This window comes from Nerophis ophidion, linkage group LG08, assembly GCF_033978795.1.
Source record: "Nerophis ophidion isolate RoL-2023_Sa linkage group LG08, RoL_Noph_v1.0, whole genome shotgun sequence".
NCBI classification, from domain to species: Eukaryota; Metazoa; Chordata; class Actinopteri; order Syngnathiformes; family Syngnathidae; genus Nerophis; species Nerophis ophidion.
In genome coordinates, this window is record NC_084618.1 from 64,896,301 (window position 1) to 64,918,425 (window position 22,125).

Consider the following 22,125-nt stretch of genomic DNA (forward strand, 5'->3'; position numbering starts at 1 on the left):
ACACTATACCACCATGGATTGTAAATAATCAAATGTAAATCAAATGTATATACTTGTTCTTATATACTTTCTGAGCTGACTATGTTCACTGCTCGCTGTACATATCCTACCAAGTCAGACCTACACTGTTTCAAAGTCCATTTCTCTGATGATGCAATTGTTGATGACTGAAGTGCTGATATTAACCAAACCTGACCCCAAAACCCGGATTGTAAATAATGTAAATAACTCAATGTATATACTCTGATGATTAACTTGTGTGATGACTGTATTATGCTGATAGTATATATTTGTACCATGAATTGATTAACGTGGACCCTGACTTAAACAAGTTGAAAAACTTATTCGGGTGTTACCATTTAGTGGTCAATTGTACGGAATATGTACTGTACAGTGCAATCCATCCACCCATGCATTTGTTACCCCTTTCTTCCCTTTGGGGTCGCGGGGGACGCTGGTGCCTATCTCAGCTGCATTCGGGCAGAAGGCGGTGTACACCCTGGACAAGTCGCCACCTCATCGCAGGGCCAACACAGATAGACAGACAACATTCACACTCACATTCACACACTAGGGCCAATTTAGTGTTGCCAATCAACCTATCCCCAGGTGCATGTCTTTGGAAGTGGGAGGAAGCCGGAGTACCCGGAGGGAACCCACGCATTCACGGGGAGAACATGCAAACTCCACACAGAAAGACTACTCAGGACCTTTGTATTGGGAGGCAGACGCACTAACCCCTCTTCCACCGTCACTGTGAAGCCCTGTACAGTGCAATCTACTAATCAAAGTCTCAAAACCCCGACTTAAAGTTGAAAAACTTATTCAGGTGTTACCATTTAGTGGTCAATTGTACGGAATATGTACTTTACTGTGCAAGCTACAAATAAACGTTTCAATCAATCAATCAATCAATCAATCAATCAATCAAACGGATACCATACAGCAGTGATTCACAACCTTTTTTCAGTGATGTACTCCCTGTGAACATTTTTTTAATTCAAGTACCCCCTAATCAGAGCAAGGCATTTTTGGTTGAAAAAAAAGAGATAAAGAAGTAAAATACATCACTGTGTCATCAGTTTCTGATTTATTAAATTGTATAACAGTGCAAAATATTGCTCATTTGTAGTGGTCTGTCTTGAACTATTTGGGGAAAAAATAGATATAAAAATAACAAAAAACTTGTTGAAAAATAAACAAGTCATTCAGTTATAAATAAAGATTTCTACACATAAAAGTAATCATCAACTTGAAGTGCCCTCTTTGGGGATTTTAATAGAGATCCATCTGGATTCATGGACTTAATTCTAAACATTTCTCCCCCAAAAAAGAAATATTTAACAGCAATATTTATGGAACATGTACACAAAAATCTAGCTGTCAACACTGAATATTGATTGCATTGTTGCATTTTTTTTCGCAGTTTATGAACTTACATTCATATTTGGTTGACATATTATTCAATAAATATATTTATAAAGGATTTTTGAATTGTTGCTATTTTTTAAATATTTAAAAAAAATCTCACGTACCCCTTGGCATACCTTCAAGTACCCCCAGGGGTACGCGTACCCCCATTTGCCATACAGTTCCCAGACCAACATGTAATAAGCCCCCAAGACGACAGGAGGCAGTAGAGACACACACAATATTAAGCGAGTCAGCCAATGCTCGCCAAGGGGAAAAAAAAGGTGTTTGCTTATTTTTTTGTCCTTTTACTGCTGTGTTGCGAGGAAGGCTCACTTTTTCCCCACACACGCTACGGGGTGACGACATGCAAAGGTGAGCGACGCCAAGGTATTATAATTGCCATGATAACTGTTTCTCAGGTAACATTTCGACCTCGCTGGGAACGTGTAAACAACAGCTAACCTTGTCGCAACTGTTGTAAGAACGGGACATGCCTTGAAATGTGCTGTGTTTTTAATTGACTTTCGGTGGATATCCTGTGGTAGTCTTTCGACATTATTTACTCTCGCCACTCTTGCAAGTCAGTATGTTTCTCTAGTTCAGAAATGCAGTCTGCCGTGAGGCAAAACCTCCACTCCGAGTGTGAAGGAGAAATCAACAAGCTCATCAACCTCAAACTGAGTGCATCTTACACCTACCTTTCCCTGGTAACCCTTTTTTTTTTTTAAACCTGTTCTACGTTCTTGCATACACTAAATGCATCATTACATGTTGCTCTTTTCCTTCTACAGGGCATGTATTTTGACAGGGACGATGTTGCCCTGAAGAAATTCTCCAGTTATTTTTTAGAGCTTTCCGGAAAGGAGCGAGAACAAGCTGAGAAGCTGCTGGAGTATCAAAATACACGAGGGGGTCGTATTTTGCTGCAGACTATTTCTGTAAGTGGCAGATTTTTTTTGATTAAATTAAATTAGGGCTGTCAAAATTACTTACTCAACTCACGCGATTAATCACAAACATATTGCATTAATCATGTACAGACTATGATTATATAACAACAGACCTGGGCAAATTAAGGCCCGGGGGCCACATGCGGCCCGTTAAGCTTTTCAGTCCGGCCCGCCGGACATTCCCAACTGATTTTTTTTTAGATCTTTAAGATGGAAAGTGTAGCTGCCATTATTTTGTGCAGTGATGTTTTCTAATGCAGTGTTTTTCAACCACTAGTGTGCCGTGGGAGATTATCTAGTTTCACCTATTTGGGTTAAAACTATCGTTTGCAAAGCAGTATTAATAGTCTGCAAATGATGTGTTGTTGTTGAGTGTCGGGAGGCAGTGTGCAGGTAAAAATGTGTTAAGCCAAAAATAAACAGAAGGTGAGTGCCCCTAAGAAAAGACATTGAAGCTAGGGAAGGCTATGAAGAACGAAACTAAAACTGAACTGGCTACAATGTAAACAAAAACAGAATGCTGGACGACAGCAAAGACTTACTGTGGAGCAAAGACAATGTAAGTCCGAACATGACATGACAATCAACAATGTCCCCACCAAGAAGCATTAAAAACAACTGAAATATTCTTGATTGCAAAAAAAACTACAAATATCGCTCAAAGGAAGACATGAAACTGATACAAGAAAATACCAACAACAAAAAAGGAGAAAACACCACCAAAATAGGAGCACAAGACAAGAAGTAAAACACTACACACAGGAAAAGACCAAAAAAGTGAAAATAAGTCAGGGTGTGATGTGACAGGTGGTGACAGTACACCTACTTTGAGACAAGAGCTATATGGACGAATGCTTGATTATGCTTTAAAGTCATATCCAACAATTGTGACGACTTTTTACTGTCAACTGAGTTTCTTTTTTTAATGATTTCTGCTGGTGGTGTGCCTCCGCATTTTTTCAATGCAAAAAATGTGCCTTGGCTCAAAAAAGGTTGGAAAACGCTGTTCTAATGACCGAAAATCTTCAACTGTACTAAGTATTTCAATGGTTGGAATCTGCGCTTTTAAATGATATACCAGTTGCTATGGTAATCTAATTATTTACTATGGTCATCTGATTGGTTACGATGGTAAGCCACCAAGCAGTGTGGGTGGGAAGCGTTTCCACAGATGCGGAAGGAGATTTTCACAACAAAGTGCTAAAGCTTAGTGATGTATCGGATATATCAGATTGTAGGTGGGTTTATTTTGTACCCTTAGTGTTCATATTTCACTGTTTGTTGCATTTATGTTGCGTTTCAGTTGATGGTAAAATATGTCGATGGAAAAGGGGTGAAATGTTCATATTTTGTAATTGTTCAGTTTTTTATCGTTCATAGAAAAATTTAAAATTCTATTACGTTTTTTAAGGCGGTCTGTCATAACGTTTTTAGCATTCAATCAGACATTATTGTGAGGTTTTGTATTAGTGTTCTTAAAAATAGATACACCGGCCCCCAGACACTTTTTTTTCTCTGAATGTGGCCCTCGAGTCGAAGTAATTGCCGTGGCCTGCCTTACAACATACTTGCCAACCGTCCCGTTTTTCCCGGGAGACTCCCGAATTTCAGTGCCCCTCCCGAAAATCTCTCGGGGAAAACATTCTCCCAAATTTCTCCCAATTTCCACCCGGACAACAATATTGGGGGTGTGTGCCTTAAAGGCTCTGCCTTTAGCGTCCTCTACAACCTGTCGTCACGTCCGCTTTTCCTCGATACAAAAAGCGTAACGGTCCAGTCACATAATATATGCGAAACACATAAGTGATACTTGGTCAACAGCCATACAGGTCACACTGAGGGTGGCCGTACAAACTTTAACACTGTTACAAATATGCGCCTCACTCTGAACCCACACCAAAACAAGAATGACAAAACACATTTCGGGAGAACATCCACACTGTAACACAACATAAAAACAACAGAACAAATACCCAGAACCCCTTGCAGCACTAACTCTTTCGGGACGGTACAATATACACCCTTTGCTCTCACCCAACCCCGCCCACCTCAACCCCCCCATCTCCCGAATTCGGAGGTCTTATGGTTGGCAAGTATGCCTTAGAAGCTCTTTTACCATAACCGCAACGCGGTCAGTGATCAGATCAATGGATAAGTTCAGTTTCAATTTATTTCAAACATGCATAGGACTGCGCGGGTTCCCTCCAGGTACTGCGGCTTCCTCCCACCTCCAAAGACATGCACCTGGGGATAGGTTGACTGGCAACACTAAAATTGGGCCCTAGTGTGTGGATGTGAGTGTGAATGTTGGCACTTTGATGAGGGGCAACTTGTCCAGGGTGTACTCTGCCTTCCACCCGAATGCAGCTGAGATAGGGGCGGGGGTGTAGCCTTTCTCCTCTTTTGTTGAGAAGAATTGTTGTACATTCTTGGGTAGCAGGTTATAGTTTGCTTTGTTCATCATTTTAGCTGTTTGCAAATGCACCAAATCGTTGAATTTCAATAACTGTGATTTAATGAATAAAGGGTTTGTATTTTCTCTATATCCAACATTGTGTATTATTCTAATTTATCTTTTTTGTAACACAGTTAGTGAATAAAGTGCACATTTTTATTTTTTTCCCCCCATATTTCTACACAATAACTCAGATATGGTAACACTAGCGAGCAGTAGAGAATATAAAGTGTTTTTTTGTCTAGAACATGTTTTGCTTTATTCATTATTAATGTGTTTCTTGCTACTTTGTTTTATATTTTTTACATGAGATTTTCAATTCATTTGATCTAATATTAAACCCAAAAATGTGTTTTCTTTCACCCTTTCAATATCTACTCCGTCCATCTGTATTTGTGTTTGACTTTCTCTTATATTGTTACCAAATAGCGTTGTTTTAGTTTTACTGGGATTACTGTTTTTGTCAAACCATCTTTTTAATTTGTTAATTTCTTCTGTTATTATTTGTGTTATGTTCTGTGATTTCTCTCCTGAACAAAATGCAATTGTATCATCTGCAAATAATACTAACTTTAAGTCAGTTTGAAAATGAATGAGGATACTCCGACTTGTGAGCTCCCTGGCAAATGTATCTCCAAAATACAGCATGAACAAATTTGGATAGAACTTTTATCAAACAAAGCGACATGCATTCAAGTAAAAGGTTTAAAAATGTTTGTGGATGACATTCTGAAGATAACATTGCATATGTGTACACATGTTGGTGTCTTTTCTTAATATAATTATAATCACGCAAGTAAGTAGTCACCCGAAATGTGATTGATCTGATTTAAAAACATTTCATTTGACAGCCCTAATTAAAATATATACTTTGTTAATTTTATCGTTCTGAATGCAGAAACCAAGTAGGGAAGATTGGAGAGGCGGTCTGGACGCATTGTCATTCTCCCTGGACTACCAGAAGGCAATGAACACTTGTATTCTGGACGTGCACAGCAAGGCTGGCAGCCACACTGACCCACATGTAGGTCAACCCCACAATCCTGCAGAAAACAAAGCCTGTGCAAGTGAAATGCTCACCGCTGTTTGTTGTTCGTAGCTGTGCGACTTCCTGGAGCAGCACTTCCTCAACGACAGCCACGACACCATCAAGAAGCTGGGCGACTATGTCGGCAGCCTGACCCGCATCACCGCGTCCGAAAGCTACGGCCCCATGGGAGAATACCTCTTCGATAAACACACCCTGTAAAGACCAGCATCGTACAATGAAAACCAAGTAGCAACCGCCTGGCAAAATAATGTTTACGTCTAAAGCTAGTTTTGTACTACAAGAAAACCAACTACCCTCAGGTATCTCTATACCTCATAGCTATGGTGCTTACAAGTAGTATTTTCCTACTCCCTTATGTATGGATTCTACCCTATTTCCTACATTCCTTTTGGGTCATAGTTTGAATAAACCAACACTGCCAAGACCTCATTTTTGATCACACTCTTGTTTTTCTGCAAGCTTCTTGACATGCTATCATTTGACCTGCCATGTCTACCACTATAGAACACTGTAAAGATAACGGGACTTTGCTTCGTTACTGTCATGTTGTAGCTTAAAGTTTAACTTTTGAGCCAGCAGCACCTACTACATAGCCTGTGGTAAAAAAAAAAAAAGTGAATGACATGTTTCAGCAAAGATAACGAGGACGTCACTTGTGCGGCACAACCACACGTAATCTAGTGATCCAGTGTACGCACACACCCTTAATGACGCAAACGTATTCCACTGCTGTAAAATGAGTGTGCAGTCACCAAAAAAAAATTATAGTTTTTCAGCAATAAGACAGTGTTCAGTTAGTATGAGTTTAATATGACATTGTGACCAGTGTTTAGATAGATAATACTTTGATTCCTTCAGGAAAATTAAAAATGTATACGCAATTGCAGGAAGTACCAGACATTTTTTCCCTCCAAATTAATTTTAAAAATTGGTTTTATAAAGCGCTTTTTTTCAACTTAAGTCGGGGTCCATGTTAATCAATTCATGGTATTAAAAAAAATATATATACATATATATATATATATGTGTGTGTGTTTCATGCCCTTTTATTCAAAGAAAATCCTGTTTTATGGCAAAAACACATGTTTTCAATGTTCTAAATGGAAAACTTGATGTAAAATATTTGGGGCCTCAAATAGGTAAATAATTCACAATAACATTGTTAGTGGTTTATTTATCTTTTAACAATGAAAGTTAAAAAAAGATAGACTAAAGGTCTCGGAGATCCATAACCATATACCGTATTGTATTCATAATATGTGCATACCTGGCCCCTTGTCCAGGGTCTACCCCGCCTACCGCCCGAATGCAACTGAGATGGGCTCCAGCGACCCCCCCACTACCCCAAATGGTACAAGCGGTAGAAAAATGGATGGATGAATGTGCTTTTCAAGACAAGACGGTGTCAAACAAAAAAAACTACATAAATTATTAAACATCTTTTCGCTAAAAATACTTACTACTATTCATTATATTATTATGGGCTTAGTCACTCACTGAAGCATATATTTATATTTGATTATTTCTGTTTGTCAAATATAAATCCACTCTTCTGTCAAAACCCATTAAATTGTTTTGGGGTCAATGTTAAAATGTTTAGTCCCTCTAGCTACGGAATTATTACTGCAACACCTTGTCTCTGGACTCCACTGTAAATAACAGATTGACAGATAAGACATTGCTTTTTTTTTTTTTTTTTTTTTTTTTAACCACATATACTGTTATATAAATTTGTCGGATTATGGCAAGAATGCTAATTTCCATCCGCAGTCCCTCAACATAAAAACATATTGGCACAACAGCACAATACAATGTAATAAGTTAAAAAAACACAAGCATACGGCAGCAGTCATAATGAAATGGGTTGAAAATGTATGTTTGTAGTGGTAAAGACATCTACCACGAGGAGGATTACAGCATCTATTTGAGGTATGGTGTTTATCTAGCTGAGTCAAGTGTGTCCAAAGTGTGGCTTGCAGCTTGCTTCTTAGGCATTCAAAAAAAATACAATCCAACAACAAAACTAAGCAAAACAATTAATGTTAAAAGTAATAGCACTAATATTAATAATCCTATTGGCCACCTACACTATATAGCTGATATGATAGCACTTTTCCCCCATTAAATACATACAGTATACTATCTGAGCATATCTACATACTTTTAGCCTGTTTACAAAATGACCCAAGAATCTTTAGATTTTTCAGTACTTGGCCATCTGTGAAAAAAGTCTGGACACTTCTGATAGAAGTGGACCTACTGTTACTATAACAATCTACAAGGTTAATACAGTCTGCTTCTCTTTCTTCCCCTCCATTTAGATGCTTTCTTTTGTATTTCAAGTAGTGATTACATAAATGTATTGTTGCATTTGAACAATTGTATTGTTGATAATAGAGGTCTATCCATCCATCCATTTTTCTACCGCTTATTCCCTTTGGGGTTGCTGGTGCCTATCTCAGCTACAATCGGGCGGAAGGTGGTGTACACCCTGGACAAGTCACCACCTCATCGCAGGGCCAACACAGTTAGACAGACAACATTCACACCCACATTCACACACTAAGGCCAATTTAGTGTTGCCAATCAACCGATCCCCAGGTGCATGTCTTTGGAAGTGGGAGGAAGCCGGAGTACCCGGAGGGAACCCACACAGAAAGATCCCGAGCCCGGGATTGAACCCCAGACTACTCAGGACCTTCGTATTGTGAGCCAGACGCACTAACTCCTCTACCACCGTGAAGCCTGGGAATAGAGGTAATTATTGTTATTATTCATTATCAATAGTGCTATTTCTATTGGTATTTGTATTGCTCCATTTATAGTGTAATAATGTTCATTGCCATTTCTATATTATTATTTATTTCACTAACTGCTTCTTTGCTATCACTTTTACCATCATATTTGTACAAATTATATTTGCTGATGTTGTTCTATTGTTGTTATTGTTATTGTAGTGTTTGCTGTTGTTGTTGTTGTCATCTCTCTGTCTTATCTCCCTCTTATCCCCACAATTTCCCCCTCTGTCTTCCTTTATTTCTCTTTCTATTCCCTCGTGCTCCAGCCCGGGTGCAACAAATAATAATATAAATTAATTTAATAAAGTCAACAAGAGAAGTAAACCACACTTCTCTTTTGTAAAGTAAATTTGTACAGCCGATATGGGCATCTACATCAACTATATAATTTGCCTGAGAAGCTGGACAGGACAAAAAAAAAAAAAAGAAGTGGACGATGCAGTCGGCAATGAATTTAGGCCTGACCTGTATTTAAACGGTTCAAAAATATTGGACTTTTTCTGCAAGAAGCTGTACTGCGACAGTTAAGCAATGCTGCAGTAATGATGTCACTATCTGCTATGACATGCTGTGATGTACTAACCAACATGTCAGTTCTCAGCTAAAGCAGCTTCCATTTGTTAGTTTTTCATTTTAAGTCCTGCCTTGTTGGCTGTCAACTGCTGACTATTTAGAGGCTGTTGCATGTTGGATCGTCGCCTCTGCCATGTCCAGATGTGACGGTGCAAACACATGGCAGCCTGCCCGTGGATTACTGCGCCCACAACGCTCTACTAAATGTGCGGATATTTACAGTTACAGTGCTTCCGAATTTCCAGAATTTGTTATGTTACAGCCGTATTACAAAATGGAAAAAAAAAAAAAAGTTGTCCTCAAAATTCTACACACAATACCCCATAATTACAATGTGATTAATTTTGCAGGTTAATTAAAACTAAAAACCCTAAAAATCACATGTACATACGTATTCAAAGCCTTTGCTCAATATTTTGTTGATGCACCTTTGGCAGCTATTATAACCTTAAATATTTTTAAATATGGTGCCACAATCTTGGCACAGCTAGCTTTGGGCAGCTTTTCCCATTCCTCTTTGCAGCAGGTTTTCATCTAGGATGTCTCTGTACATTTCTGCATTCATCTTTGTTCTTGTCAGGGAGGTGACCAAGAACCTGATGGTCACTCTGTCAGAGCTACAGCATTCCTCTGTGGAGAAATGAGAACCTTCTAGAAGGACAACCATCTAATCCAAGCCATGATAAACAAAATTCTCTGGACTGATGGGACAAAGGCTGAACTCTTTGGCGTGTATGCCACATGTCATGTTTGGAGGAAACCAGGCACCGCTCATCACCAGGCCAATACTATCCCTACAGTGAAGCATGGTGGTGGCAACATCATGCTGTGGGGATGTTTTTCCACAGCAGGAATCGGGAGACTCGTCATACTAGAGGGAAAGATGAATGCAGAATTGTACAGAGACAGTTTGGATGGAAGCCAATGCTTCCCATCCAACATGATGGAGCTTGAAAGGCAAAGCAAGGAGAAGTTAAAGTTCAAGTTTAAGTACCAATGATTGTCACACACAGTCATAGGTGTGGTGAAATTTGTCCTCTGCATTTGACCCATCCACTTATTCACACCCTGGGAGGTGAGGGGAGCAGTGAGCAGCAGCGGTGGCCATGCCAAGGGAATCATTTTTGGTGATATAACCCCCAATTCCAACCCTTGATGCTGAGTGCCGAGCAGGGAGGTAATGGGTCCCATTTTTATAGTCTTTGGTATGACTTGGCCGGGGTTTGAACTCACAACTTACCGATCTCCACCGATTCAGAGTACACACTCTAACCACTAATCCATTGAGTAGGTGGCCTAGTGAAATTGGTAAAACTGTGCCAAGGTTGTGGTATTCCAAAATACTTGAGGCTGTGATTGCTGCCAAAGGTGCATCAACAAAGTATTGAGCTAAGACTGCGAATACTTATGTACGTGTGATTTTTTTCTTTTAAATACATTTGAAAAATGTAAAACAAAAAATTCACATTGTCTTTATGGGATATTGTCTGTAGAATTTCGAGGACAAAAATGAACGTATTCCAGTTTGGATTGAGGACGTAACACAACCAAATGTGGAAAAAGTGATACTTTCCGAATGCACTGTATATGGCAAAGCATTGCTTCCAATTTCCTATTTTGAGTGAAAGTGGTTAAATTTAAGGTACAGCAGAAGCAGCGAGGATTAACGAAAAGAAAAGACTTGTGTTTCACGGATCATTTTAATAAACTTTTCCAGCTCAGACATTTTCCTCAACGTGTGTGCAAGTGTGACAGAGGCTAAATAGAAAAATCATGTGTTCATTTAGAATCCGACATAAAGTAACAGATGTGTGTCACCATTGGAACATCACAAGATGGGAAAGGTGGCTGGGGTGGAGGATTAAGCCCCAACACTGCTCTAGTGATTTGCCAACGCTTCAGCTTTCATGTTGCCAGTCGTACGGAGGGAGTGATGGCTGTGTAAAAAAATATATTTTCTTCAAATACAACTTAATAGGTGTGTCTGTATAGAGGGAATACCAGGGACATATTCACAGGTAAGATGGATACTGTTCATTTCATACAGTAGGATCTAACAGCATTTGTCATTCATCTCACTCAGAATTGTCCTGGTTTTAAAGGCGCTTTATATAAAAAAATATCTGAAACGTTTCTGTAAATGCTATTCTAAAAATTTATCATCCCTCCTTTAAGTAATAGCTCTTGGGAAAAGTTACTAAAAGGTCATAAGTGTTGCATGTGCATACAAATGTTTTAAATTAGATTTGAGAAGAATAGTTGTACATTCTGGGGTGGAAGGTTATAGTTTGCTTTGTACATCATTTTAGCTGTTTGCAAATTCACTGTATCGTTGAATTTCAATATTGTTGATTCAATAAATGAAGGGTTTGTATGTTCTCCACATGCAACACTATGTGTTATTCTAACTGACCTTTTTTGTAACACTATTAGTGAACGTAATGTACTTTAATTTCCCTGGATTTCTTCTACACCAGTGGTTCTCAAATGGGGGTACGTGTACCCCTGGGGGTACTTGAAGGTATGCCAAGGGGTACGTGAGATTTTTTTTAAATATTGTAAAAATAGCAGCAATTCAAAAATCCTTTATAAATATATTTATTGATTAATACCTCAACAAAATATGAATGTAACTTCATAAACTGTGAAAAAAATACAACAATGCAATATTCAGTGTTGACAGCTAGATTTTTTTGTGGTCATGTTCCATAAATATTGATGTTAAAGATTTCTTTTTTTGTGAAGAAATGTTTAGAATTAAGTTCATGAATCCTGATGCATCTCTGTTACAATCCCCAAAGAGGGCACTTTAAGTTGATGATTACTTTCTATGTGTAGAAATCTTTATTTATAATTGAATCACTTGTTTATTTTTCAACAAGATTTTAGTTATTTTTAAATCTTTTTTTCTAAATAGTTCAAGAAAGACCACTACAAATGAGCAATATTTTTGCAATGTTATACAATTTAATAAATCAGAAGCTGATGACATAGTGCTGTATTTTACTTCATTATCTCTTTTTTTCAACCAAAAGTGCTTTGCTCTGATTAGGGGGTACTTGAATTAAAAAAAAAATTCACGGGGGTACATCACCGAAAAAAGGTTGAGAACCACTGTTCTACACAATAACTCAGATACGGTAACACTTGCGAGCTGTAGAGAATATGGAGTGATTTCTGGTCTAGAACATATTTTGCTTTGTTCATTTTATAAATGTTTCTTGCTACCATGTGTTGTTTATTTTTGTATGAGATTGCAAGTTAATTTGATCATCTATTATTACACCCAAACATTTGATTTGAATTTGTATGTGTCTGACTTTCTCTTCTACTGTGACCGAATAGCATTATTTTCATTTTACTGAGATTCAAAGATAGTCGTTTTTTGTCAAACCATCTTTTTAATGTGTTAATTTCTTCTTTTGTTATTTGTATTGGTTTCCGTGTGTTTTCCCTTGAACCAGTTGACATTAGACTCAGGAAAAGAAAGTTAGTTACAGGTGGTTATATCTGATAGAATTGAACTGCACCATGAATTTGGCCTTTAAAGAATTACTCGTTTTGGCGAGCAAGTAATTTAACCATTTTTATTGTTGATGTGGCATTGCATTATATGATATATAATATCTAGACTCCTGTATGGAACACTGCAACTGTCATATTAAACATACAGTATGCCTCTACAAACCTAAGCAACATTATCTTTCCAAAGGTGGAATATAGTTCTTCTATTGGATCTCATGATATTGCGGCTGGTTGCGGAATGACGGAGAAAGCCAACTCCTTTTTATCCAAGCTTTCAGAGATCCAGCGTCTGGATTAAAATTGCCGGGTTAAATCCAGTTACGTGCAGAGACAGTATACGAGCACAAAAGCAAGAGGGCCAAACGGTGGAGGGAAAGCATGGGTAGCGGTGGGGAGGGCAAACAAGAGGGATTAAGGTCAGCCATGTCGAGCTTCTAGCTTAGAGATGTTCCATGCTCCTGCTGTAGTGCAATACACAAACGTGGGGATTACACCAGTGTACATACGCAGCTGTGATATCTGTTGATACGGCGGCCAATGTGACGCACAACATAGCAAAATAACCGTTGTTGGGGGTTTTTTTGGCTGCAGACATGAGGCTGGTCAGCGGTGGGATCCGGGCTCGGAGGGCCGCAGAGCCCTCGGAACCAGAGTCGGAGGAGGCGACGGAGAAAGTTCACCAAGAGCACCAGCATACAGAACACCATGGGCACACCGAGCATCACCCCGGACACGACTACAACCACATGAAGGACAAGTTCATGAATGAACTGGAACATCTACCCAGTGAGTATTCTTACTGTCTTTCATCTTGTGAGAAATAAGTAGGAAATAAAAAATACCACTCGAAAATGGCGGAACTCCGTAAACCTGACAGACGTATACAGCGTTGAAAATCATTATAATTATTACAATGGCACAGGCCAAAATTTTGGACACACCTTCTCATTACAATGTGTTTTCTTTATTTTCATGACTATTCACATTGTAGATTGTCACTGAAGGCATTAAAACTATAACACCTGTGAAGTGAAAACCCTTTCAGGTGACTACCTCTTGAAGCCCATCGAGAGAATGCCAAGAGTGTGCAAAGCAGTATTCAGAGAAAAGGGTGGCTATTTTGAAGAAACTAAAATATAAAACATGTTTTCAGTTATTTCACCTTTTTTTTTTAAGTACATAACTCCACATGTGCTCGTTCATAGTTTTGATGCCTTCAGTGACAATCTACAATGTAAATAGTCATGAAAATAAAGAAAACGCATTGAATGAGAAGGTGTGTCCAAACTTTTGGACTGTACTGCACTTAAAAAATGTTATTGGATTTTTGAATGCATTATTTTATTTGTATTTTTGAATCACAATATTTATTCGTCTTGGACAGTGACAAAAAAATAATTATTTGTCAATTTTCTACTGATTTGGCATGCAACTTTCTTTGGCATTCTACAAACCTCTCATGAGAGCCTTTTATCAAAATGTATTGATATCTGGCATGGTAAAATATCAATAAATTATATTAAAACTAAGAAATATTACATTATTATTTTATAGTTATCCAATATGTTTTACCGTTTATAAATGTTATTAAAATGTATCAGTAGGTCGTGAGTTCAAACCCCGGCCGAGTCATACCAAAGACTATAAGAACGGGCCCATTACCTCCCTGCTTTGCACTCAGCATCAAGGGTTGGAATTAGGGGTCAATTCACCAAAATGATTCTCGAGCGCGGCCACCGCTGCTGCTCACTGCTCCCCTCACCTCCGAGGGGGTGGAACAAGGGGATGGGTCAAATGCAGAGGGTAATTTCACCACACCGAGTGTGGGTCTGACTATCAGTGGTACTTTAACTTTAACAATTCCATCCTTCCATTTTCTACCGGTTGTCCCTTACGGGGACACAGGGGGTGCTGGAGCCTGTCCCAGCTGAATTCGGGCGGAAGGCGGGGGACAAGTCGCCACCTCATCGCAGGGCCAACACAGATAGACCGACAACATTCACACTGACATTCGCACACTAGGTCCCATCCATTTCCATCCATTTTCTACCGCTTATTCCCTTTCGGGGTCGCGGGGGGCGCTGGCGCCTATCTCAGCTACAATCGGGCGGAAGGCGGGGTACACCCTGGACAAGTCGCCACCTCATCGCAGGGCCAACACAGATAGACAGACAACATTCACACTCACATTCACACACTAGGGCCGATTATAATCTACCCTAAAAGACAATTAGACACTTTCTAAAGATTTTGTTTTTAATTCTACTAGGTTGTCGGGAGATTCCTGATCAAATGTCTGTGCTAAAACTCTACAGCATGTACTTAAATTATGCATGCATTTCTATAGTACAGTCGTCCCACATCAAGCTTCAAATATTGCGGCTTTAATACATTGCAGATTTTGGGGGAATATTAAAATGTTTTTAAATTAAAGTTGAAGTTAAAGTACCATTGATTGTCACACACACTAGGTGTGGTGAAATTTGACCTATCCCCTTGTTCTACCCCCTGGGAGGTGAGGGGAGCAGTGAGTGGCGGCGGTGGCCGCGCTCAGTAATCATTTTGGTGATTTAACCTCCAATTCCAACCCTTGATGCTGAGTGCCAAGCAGGGAGGTAATGGGTCTCATTTTTATAGTAATTGGTATAACTCGGCCGGGGTTTGAACTCATGACCTACCAATCTCAGTATGGACACTCTAACCACAAGGCTACTGAGCAGGTAAACCACATTAAACCGCATTCTACTTTTTTCAGGTCCTAAATGGCGCATTTTCAAGCATACAATGGCTGGATAAACTAAAAGCATCAATACTACAGTAGTGTTAGCCACTGTTCAGTATCATCACCAATGATTGGCTTAGCCTAAAGCAGCATTACTATATTGGATTAAAATAGTGTAAAGGTGGCAAAAGGGTGTTATTTCATGTTAGAGGGCTCTCATAATGTTGAAACCTTTCTTTTAGAAAGTGGTAAAACAATGTTTTGTGTTCTTGCTATTCAAGTATTTGAATTAATAATGAATGATTTCTACTTCGCAAAAATTAATTAATCGTGGTCATATCCAGAACCAATTAATGGCGATAAACCATATATGTAATGTTTGCTAAAAGTTGTTAGGTGTTATTATATAGTGCAAGTTTGCAATAATAGTTCATTTTTCTGCTCATGCCCACTAGTATTATCTGATTGAGCAGGTATCTATAGCTGAAAAGAATGCCATAAACTGTCTCTTGAAAATGTGCTTGTTCCAGTTAGTAGGAGAAAAAGCAAACTTTGTTCGAGCAATATCACAGATTAAACTAGTGGTTCTAATTTCAAGCTCTAAAAACATACACAGATGGCAAGTGCTTTAGATTACTGAAATAAAACAGTCATGGATTTTTTGATTTCATGTCATTTTAAATGAGATTAAAATCCACTCGAGGTCAGTTTGGTGTTTAAATCTTGACAGATGACATTCAAACACGCAGTTTGGTGATGTGACTTTAAGGCAGAGTTCTTCAACCTTTTCTAAGCCAAGGCGCATTCTTTTCATTGAAAAAATCTCGAGGCACACCACCAGCAGAAAACATTAAAAAATGAAACTCAGCAGCCGATATTAACACTTAAAAGTAGTTCTCGCAGTTTTTGGATATGAATTCAAACAATAACCAACCATGCATCACTATAGCTCTTGTCTCAAAGTAGGTGTACTGTCACCACCTGTCACATCACGCCGTCACTTATTTGGAGTTTTTTGCTGTTTTCATGTGTGTAGTGTTTCAGTTCTTGTTTTGCGCTCCTATTTTGTTGTTTATTGTCATGTCATGTACGGGTGTACTTTGTGGACGCTGCCTGCTGCTCCACACGCTGTAAGTCTTGGCTGTCATCCAGCATTCTGTTTTTGCCTACCAGTCAGTTTTAGCTTCGTTTTGCATAGCTGTCACTAAGCTTTATTGCCTTTTCTTAGCAGCATTTGCCTTTAGTTAATTTTTGGTTTAAGCATAAGATACCTTTTTACCTTCACTCTGCCTCCCGCTGTCGTCTGCATATTGTGATCATGAAAAACCATGGTTCCAAAGCCTACTGATATGGAAGAGTATTACACGGTTACTCCGCCAATCTCTAGACAGCACAGACACTCAACAACGGCACATTTGCGGATTATAATTACTGTTTTGCAAAAAATATTTTTAACCCAATTAGGTGAAATTACATAATCTACCATGGCTCACCAGACAATATCTCACAGTACACTAGTATGCCGTGGCACAGTGGTTGAAAAACACTGATTTAAGGATTAGAAATCAATGTTCTCCATTTTTTAATTGAACGTTGCAGTTCCCATGTGGGCGGTGGGAGCCATCGTGGTGCTGGTCCTGGTTTTGGTGGCGTGCTTCATCTTTTGCCTTTTCAAAAAATGCTTTGCGAAGAAGAAAAAGCCAAAGAAAGTGAGAGAGAGGAAGACGGGACGCCGCAGGAAGGACAAGGAGGGTGAAGGCGAAACTGGAGAGAAGGTATATGACCAGATGTGATGGCAGAGCATGATCCAGGAGGAGTACTCACGGCACAGATGCGTCTCCTTGCAGGAAGGGGAGGTGAAGAAGGAGGGTGCGGAAGAGGAGAAAGAGCAGGAGAAGTTGGGGAGGTTGGAGTTCTCCTTGGATTACAACTTCACCGATTCCCAGGTTCCTCTCCTGAAAGCCAAAATCAGTCAAGTCAAAGAATTCTACTTGAGGCTAACTTGCTGTGCTTTACCACAAAGCTCATCGTGGGAATCCTTCAGGCTCAGGACCTGGCAGCTATGGACATGGGGGGCACCTCAGATCCTTACGTCAAAGTCTTTCTGCTGCCGGACAAAAAGAAGAAGTACGAAACCAAGGTTCAGCGCAAGAATTTGTGTCCTGTTTTCAACGAGACGTTTATTTTTAAGGTATGGACAACATATTTGTTTTTGTTGTTGTTTAGAACTGTAGAAGAGTCTGTCCTTTGAAACGCTTGTTTTATTCTCTAGATTCCATATGCAGAGCTGGGAGGAAAGACGTTGGTGTTGCAAGTGTTTGACTTTGATCGCTTCTCCAAGCACGACATGATCGGTGATATCAAAATCCCCATGAACAGCATTGATTTAGGCCAACCAATTCAGCAATGGAAGGACTTGGAGAGCTCGGAAAAGGAGGAGGTACATCTTGCTTTCATTCCATGACGCCTTTATCTTTATTGGAAAGTGGTTATTCACTTGTTTTTGTCTCAGCAGGAGAAACTGGGTGATGTTTGCATCTCTTTGCGATATGTCCCCACTGCCGGGAAACTGACGGTGAACATCATGGAAGCCAAGAATCTGAAGAAAATGGATGTTGGTGGCTTGTCAGGTGAGGTTGTGATACTTTATGCCAGTGGTTCTCAAATGGAGGTACGCGTATCCCTGGGGGTACTTGAAGGTATATCAAGGGGTATGTGAGATTTAAAAAATATTCTAAAAATAGCAACAATTCAAAAATCCTTTATAAATATATTTATTGTATAATACTTCAACAAAATATGAATGTAAGTTCATAAACTGTGAAAATAAATGCAACAGGTGTTGACGGCTAGATTTTTTGTGGACATGTTCCATAAATATTGATGTTAAAGATTTATTTTTTTTGTGAAGAGATGTTTAAAATTAAGTTGATGAACCCAGACGGACTCTATTACAATCCCCAAATAGGGCACTTTAAGTTGATGATTACTTCTATGTGTAGAAATCTTTATTTATAATCAAATCATCGTTATTTTTCAACAAGTTTTTAGTAATTTTTATATCTTTTTTTTCCAAATAGTTCAAGAAAGACCACTATAAATTAGCAATATTTTGCACTGTTATACAATTTAATAAATCAGAAATTGATGACATAGTGCTGTATTTTACTTCTTTATCTCTTTTTTTCAACTAAAAATGCTTTACTCTGACTAGGGAGTACTTGAATTAAAAAAATGTTCACTGTACATCACTGAAAAAAGGTTGAGAACCACTGCTTTATGCCACAGATCTTGCCTGCTTCATCTTTTTAATAAGTGGCCAACCACGTGTTTAAAATTGGCTTTCCACATTTTGGAACGTGGCCTGCCACATAATTTTTATGTATTTGGCCAACGAAAGGCTGAAAAATAAAGTACTTTCTGCCCCTAAGTATTTTTTCTTTCACCTTTGACAGACACATGTACTGCATGCAGTTGTATATAGATAGATAGATGGAGATAGATAGATAGATAGATAGATAGATAGATGGATAGATAGATAGATAGATAGATAGATAGATAGATAGATAGATAGATAGATAGATAGATAGATAGATAGATAGATAGATAGATAGATAGATAGATAGATAGATAGATAGATAGATAGATAGATAGATAGATGGAGGGATGGAGGGATGGAGGGAGGGAGGGAGGGAGGGATAGATAGATAGATAGATAGATAGATAGATAGATAGATAGATAGTACTTTATTTATTCCTTCAGGAGAGTTCCTTCAGGAAAATTAAAATTCCAGCAGCAGTGTAGAGTTGAGATCAATTTAAAAAAATAAAAAAAATAATGGGGGTGTAAATGGAAACAAAATAGAGAAATATTACAATAAGAATAAAAAAAAAAGCAACAATGGGAATAACAATATAACAGTAAAATAAGAATATAACAAGAGAAAGTAGGCAGTAGTGACCATGTTATGAAAACGTATTGCACGGTTATTGTTTTGCATCCCCTGTCATCCTAATACCCCCCGTCCCAGAGAGGAGTTGTACAGTCTAATGGCGTGTGGGACAAAGGAGTTCTTGAGTCTATTAGTCCTGCACTTGGGATGAAGCAGTCTAGCACTGAACAGGCTCCTCTGGCTACTGATAACGCTATGCAGAGGGTGACTGGCATCATCCAGGATGCTCACTAGTTTGTCAACAGTCCTCTTCTCTGCCACCGTCACCAGTGAGTCCAGTTTCATTCCGATTGTAGAACTGGCCCGCCTGATCAGTTTCTCAAGTCGGGAGCTGTCCTTCTTAGATGTACTGCCCCCCCAGCACACTACCATATAGAACAGAACACTGGCAACCACAGACTATATATATACATATATATATATATATATATATATATATATATATATATATATATATATATATATATATATATCTATCTATATATATATACACATATATATGTATATATATACACACACACACATATATATATATATATATATATATATATATAGACTATATATATTCTACACTTTAATATATTTAATAAAAAAAACAAGGGATTCATTTGCCCCCATTCCTGGGTGGATCTCGCATGAGAGGAAGAGAGGGGGCTATTAATTTTGCAATGTAGTTTACTGAAAATGATGGAAAGCGGCACTCTAGCTAGAAACTGACGCTGTGGTCAATGTTGGAATTGCCACAAAACACATTTTAAGATATCCATCACTCTACTGCCATCTGGCGGCTGAAATAGATAGCGCACCCTCATTTGGTCATGTTTTGTGTCAGGTGAATTGCAACGAATGGGGCCATATGGATCCCATTCCTTCTGTAGGATATTTAATTTTATAATTAGTTAGTATCAACATTTCAGTTATTCTCTTTACCTTGCACCTTTCTGTCTATTTTTCCATTCTACAATGTGCTGCAGCCTCATAAAAAATCGGCCACTTTCGGCAAATGGCCGCACTTTGGAAACTACTGGTTTATTTACTTTACCGGGAAGGCAAAGTGTTACCAATTGACTCCCTCTCGTCAAAGGCTAATACTTCGTCCAGACATGCAGTGTTACTGCCCCGGCATGTCTGGATCTTCTCTCCAGCAGCAATTACTTTGCCTTTTGTGACCGCAATGTATGATGCAAAGAACACTTCCTGTCTTTCACTTTTAAATGCACACAGCAAGTGTTTGTCTTTGCTTCCATTTCCAGATCCGTTTGTAAAGATTGTCCTGCAGCAAAACGGAAAACGTATCAAAAAGAAGAAGACGACTGTCAAGAAAAACACGCTCAATCCCTACTTCAATGAGAGTTTTAGCTTTGAGGTGCCCTTTGAACAGATACAGGTAGGTTAATGCTACCACATAAAGGAATCCTAAGGAATTTACAATGCAAAAAGGTCATTTGTGTTGTCTATTTTCAGAAAGTGCAGGTGGTTATCACAGTGTACGACTATGATAAACTTGGCAGCAACGATCCTATCGGTAAGACCTTCATGGGTTATGGAGCTACAGGCGTTGGCCTGCGCCACTGGTCAGACATGTTGGCCAATCCCAGACGTCCAGTCGCCCAGTGGCACACTTTGCTGCCAGAGGAGGAAGTCGACGCAGCGGTCAAAGCAAAACCTCGTTAGATAGTGACTTTGTGTTTCTTGTGTCAACCCTTATGTTTCGCTCTCACACATTTATTTTGGTATACTTTAATGTGTGGATGTGTGGATGTAAAACATGAATGTTTTCTTTTTTTATATTTGTCAATCTCTTTACCCCCCAATTGTAAATGTAAAACTTTGCTGCTCACATGTTCAGATGTTTTTCACTACATGTTTTTAGTGTATTGCTTCATGTAAACAGTGGATCAAGCATACAGCAAATAAATCTACAATTGGCACTTATCTTGGATGGGGCTAAACCTTTTTCATTATGTAGTAAGTTTGTTTTTACATATGTGTATTTATACTGTATATGTAATATGTAATATTTATATATACATATATAATTGTGTGTGTGTATATATGTAATGTAATATATATAATATGTCATATTTATATCTAAATGTGTGTGTATTTGTATGTATATAAATATATATATACATACCATGTATAAATATACACACATTAATATACTGTATGTATACAGTATGTACATACACACAAAAATAAATATACATACATATATGTATATATAATGTATATATATGTATGTATATATATATATATATATGTGTGTGTATACATATATATACATACATATATATACACATATATATATATATATATATAAATATATATATATATATACATATATATATATATACAGGTGTGTATATATAAAATATAAAATACATGTGTGTATATATAATATATATATGTGTATATATATTCACACTTATGTATTTTATGTATATACACACCTGTATGTATATATATATATATATATATATATATACATATATATATATCCATCCATCCATCCATCTTCTTCCGCTTATCCGAGGTAGGGTCGCGGGGGCAGCAGCCTAAGCAGGGAAGCCCAGCCGCTCCTCTCTCCAGCCACTTCGTCCAGCTCTTCCCGGGGAATCCCGGGGAATCCCGAGGCGTTCCCAGGCCAGCCAGGAAACATAGTCTTCCCAACGTGTCCTGGGTC

At 38.5% G+C, this 22,125-nt stretch overlaps 2 protein-coding genes and 1 long non-coding RNA gene across 6 annotated transcripts; 2 read left to right on the forward strand and 1 right to left on the reverse strand.

The window, feature by feature from the left end:
* The first annotated feature begins 1,628 nt into the window (after positions 1 to 1,628).
* zgc:56095 (Ferritin, lower subunit-like) lies at positions 1,629 to 6,298 on the forward strand. The gene is made up of 5 exons (XM_061909360.1): positions 1,629 to 1,785; positions 2,012 to 2,120; positions 2,205 to 2,351; positions 5,717 to 5,842; positions 5,918 to 6,298. Exons 1-5 carry the CDS (start codon positions 1,778 to 1,780, stop codon positions 6,065 to 6,067), a joined length of 540 nt encoding a protein of 179 aa, XP_061765344.1. The 5' UTR covers positions 1,629 to 1,777; the 3' UTR covers positions 6,068 to 6,298.
* A 4,780-nt stretch (positions 6,299 to 11,078) lies between these two features.
* syt5b (synaptotagmin Vb) lies at positions 11,079 to 21,374 on the forward strand. Of its 4 annotated transcripts, none has more exons than XM_061909361.1 (9): positions 11,079 to 11,258; positions 13,357 to 13,551; positions 17,087 to 17,262; positions 17,335 to 17,433; positions 17,511 to 17,678; positions 17,760 to 17,927; positions 18,000 to 18,117; positions 20,693 to 20,826; positions 20,904 to 21,374. In XM_061909361.1, the coding sequence occupies exons 2-9, from the start codon at positions 13,359 to 13,361 to the stop codon at positions 21,111 to 21,113; spliced, it is 1,266 nt and encodes a 421-aa protein (XP_061765345.1). In that variant the 5' UTR covers positions 11,079 to 11,258; positions 13,357 to 13,358; the 3' UTR covers positions 21,114 to 21,374. The 4 variants fall into 4 exon arrangements, with proteins under 4 accessions (XP_061765345.1, XP_061765347.1, XP_061765346.1 ...); XM_061909363.1 differs by having other exon boundaries at positions 11,080 to 11,258; positions 18,003 to 18,117; XM_061909362.1 differs by lacking the exon at positions 11,079 to 11,258 and having other exon boundaries at positions 13,223 to 13,551.
* Positions 12,872 to 17,594, reverse strand: LOC133558181 (uncharacterized). Its single transcript, XR_009807907.1, has 3 exons — positions 17,504 to 17,594; positions 17,312 to 17,442; positions 12,872 to 13,226 (listed from the first exon to the last, which is right to left on the reverse strand). It is a non-coding gene; the product is annotated as an uncharacterized LOC133558181 (long non-coding RNA).
* Positions 21,375 to 22,125: the final 751 nt, after the last annotated feature.

Bases quoted from the DNA above. Each gene is read 5' to 3' on its own strand.
- zgc:56095 (XM_061909360.1), top strand. The intron at 2,352-5,716 runs GTAAGTGGCAGA...TTCTGAATGCAG, and splicing joins TTTTGCTGCAGACTATTTCT to AAACCAAGTAGGGAAGATTG. The intron at 5,843-5,917 runs GTAGGTCAACCC...TGTTGTTCGTAG, and splicing joins GCAGCCACACTGACCCACAT to CTGTGCGACTTCCTGGAGCA.
- syt5b (XM_061909361.1), top strand. From the start codon at position 13,359: ATGAGGCTGGTCAGCGGTGGGATCCGGGCTCGGAGGGCCGCAGAGCCC. The intron at 17,263-17,334 runs GTATATGACCAG...GTCTCCTTGCAG, and splicing joins AAGGCGAAACTGGAGAGAAG to GAAGGGGAGGTGAAGAAGGA. The intron at 17,928-17,999 runs GTACATCTTGCT...TTTTTGTCTCAG, and splicing joins AGAGCTCGGAAAAGGAGGAG to CAGGAGAAACTGGGTGATGT.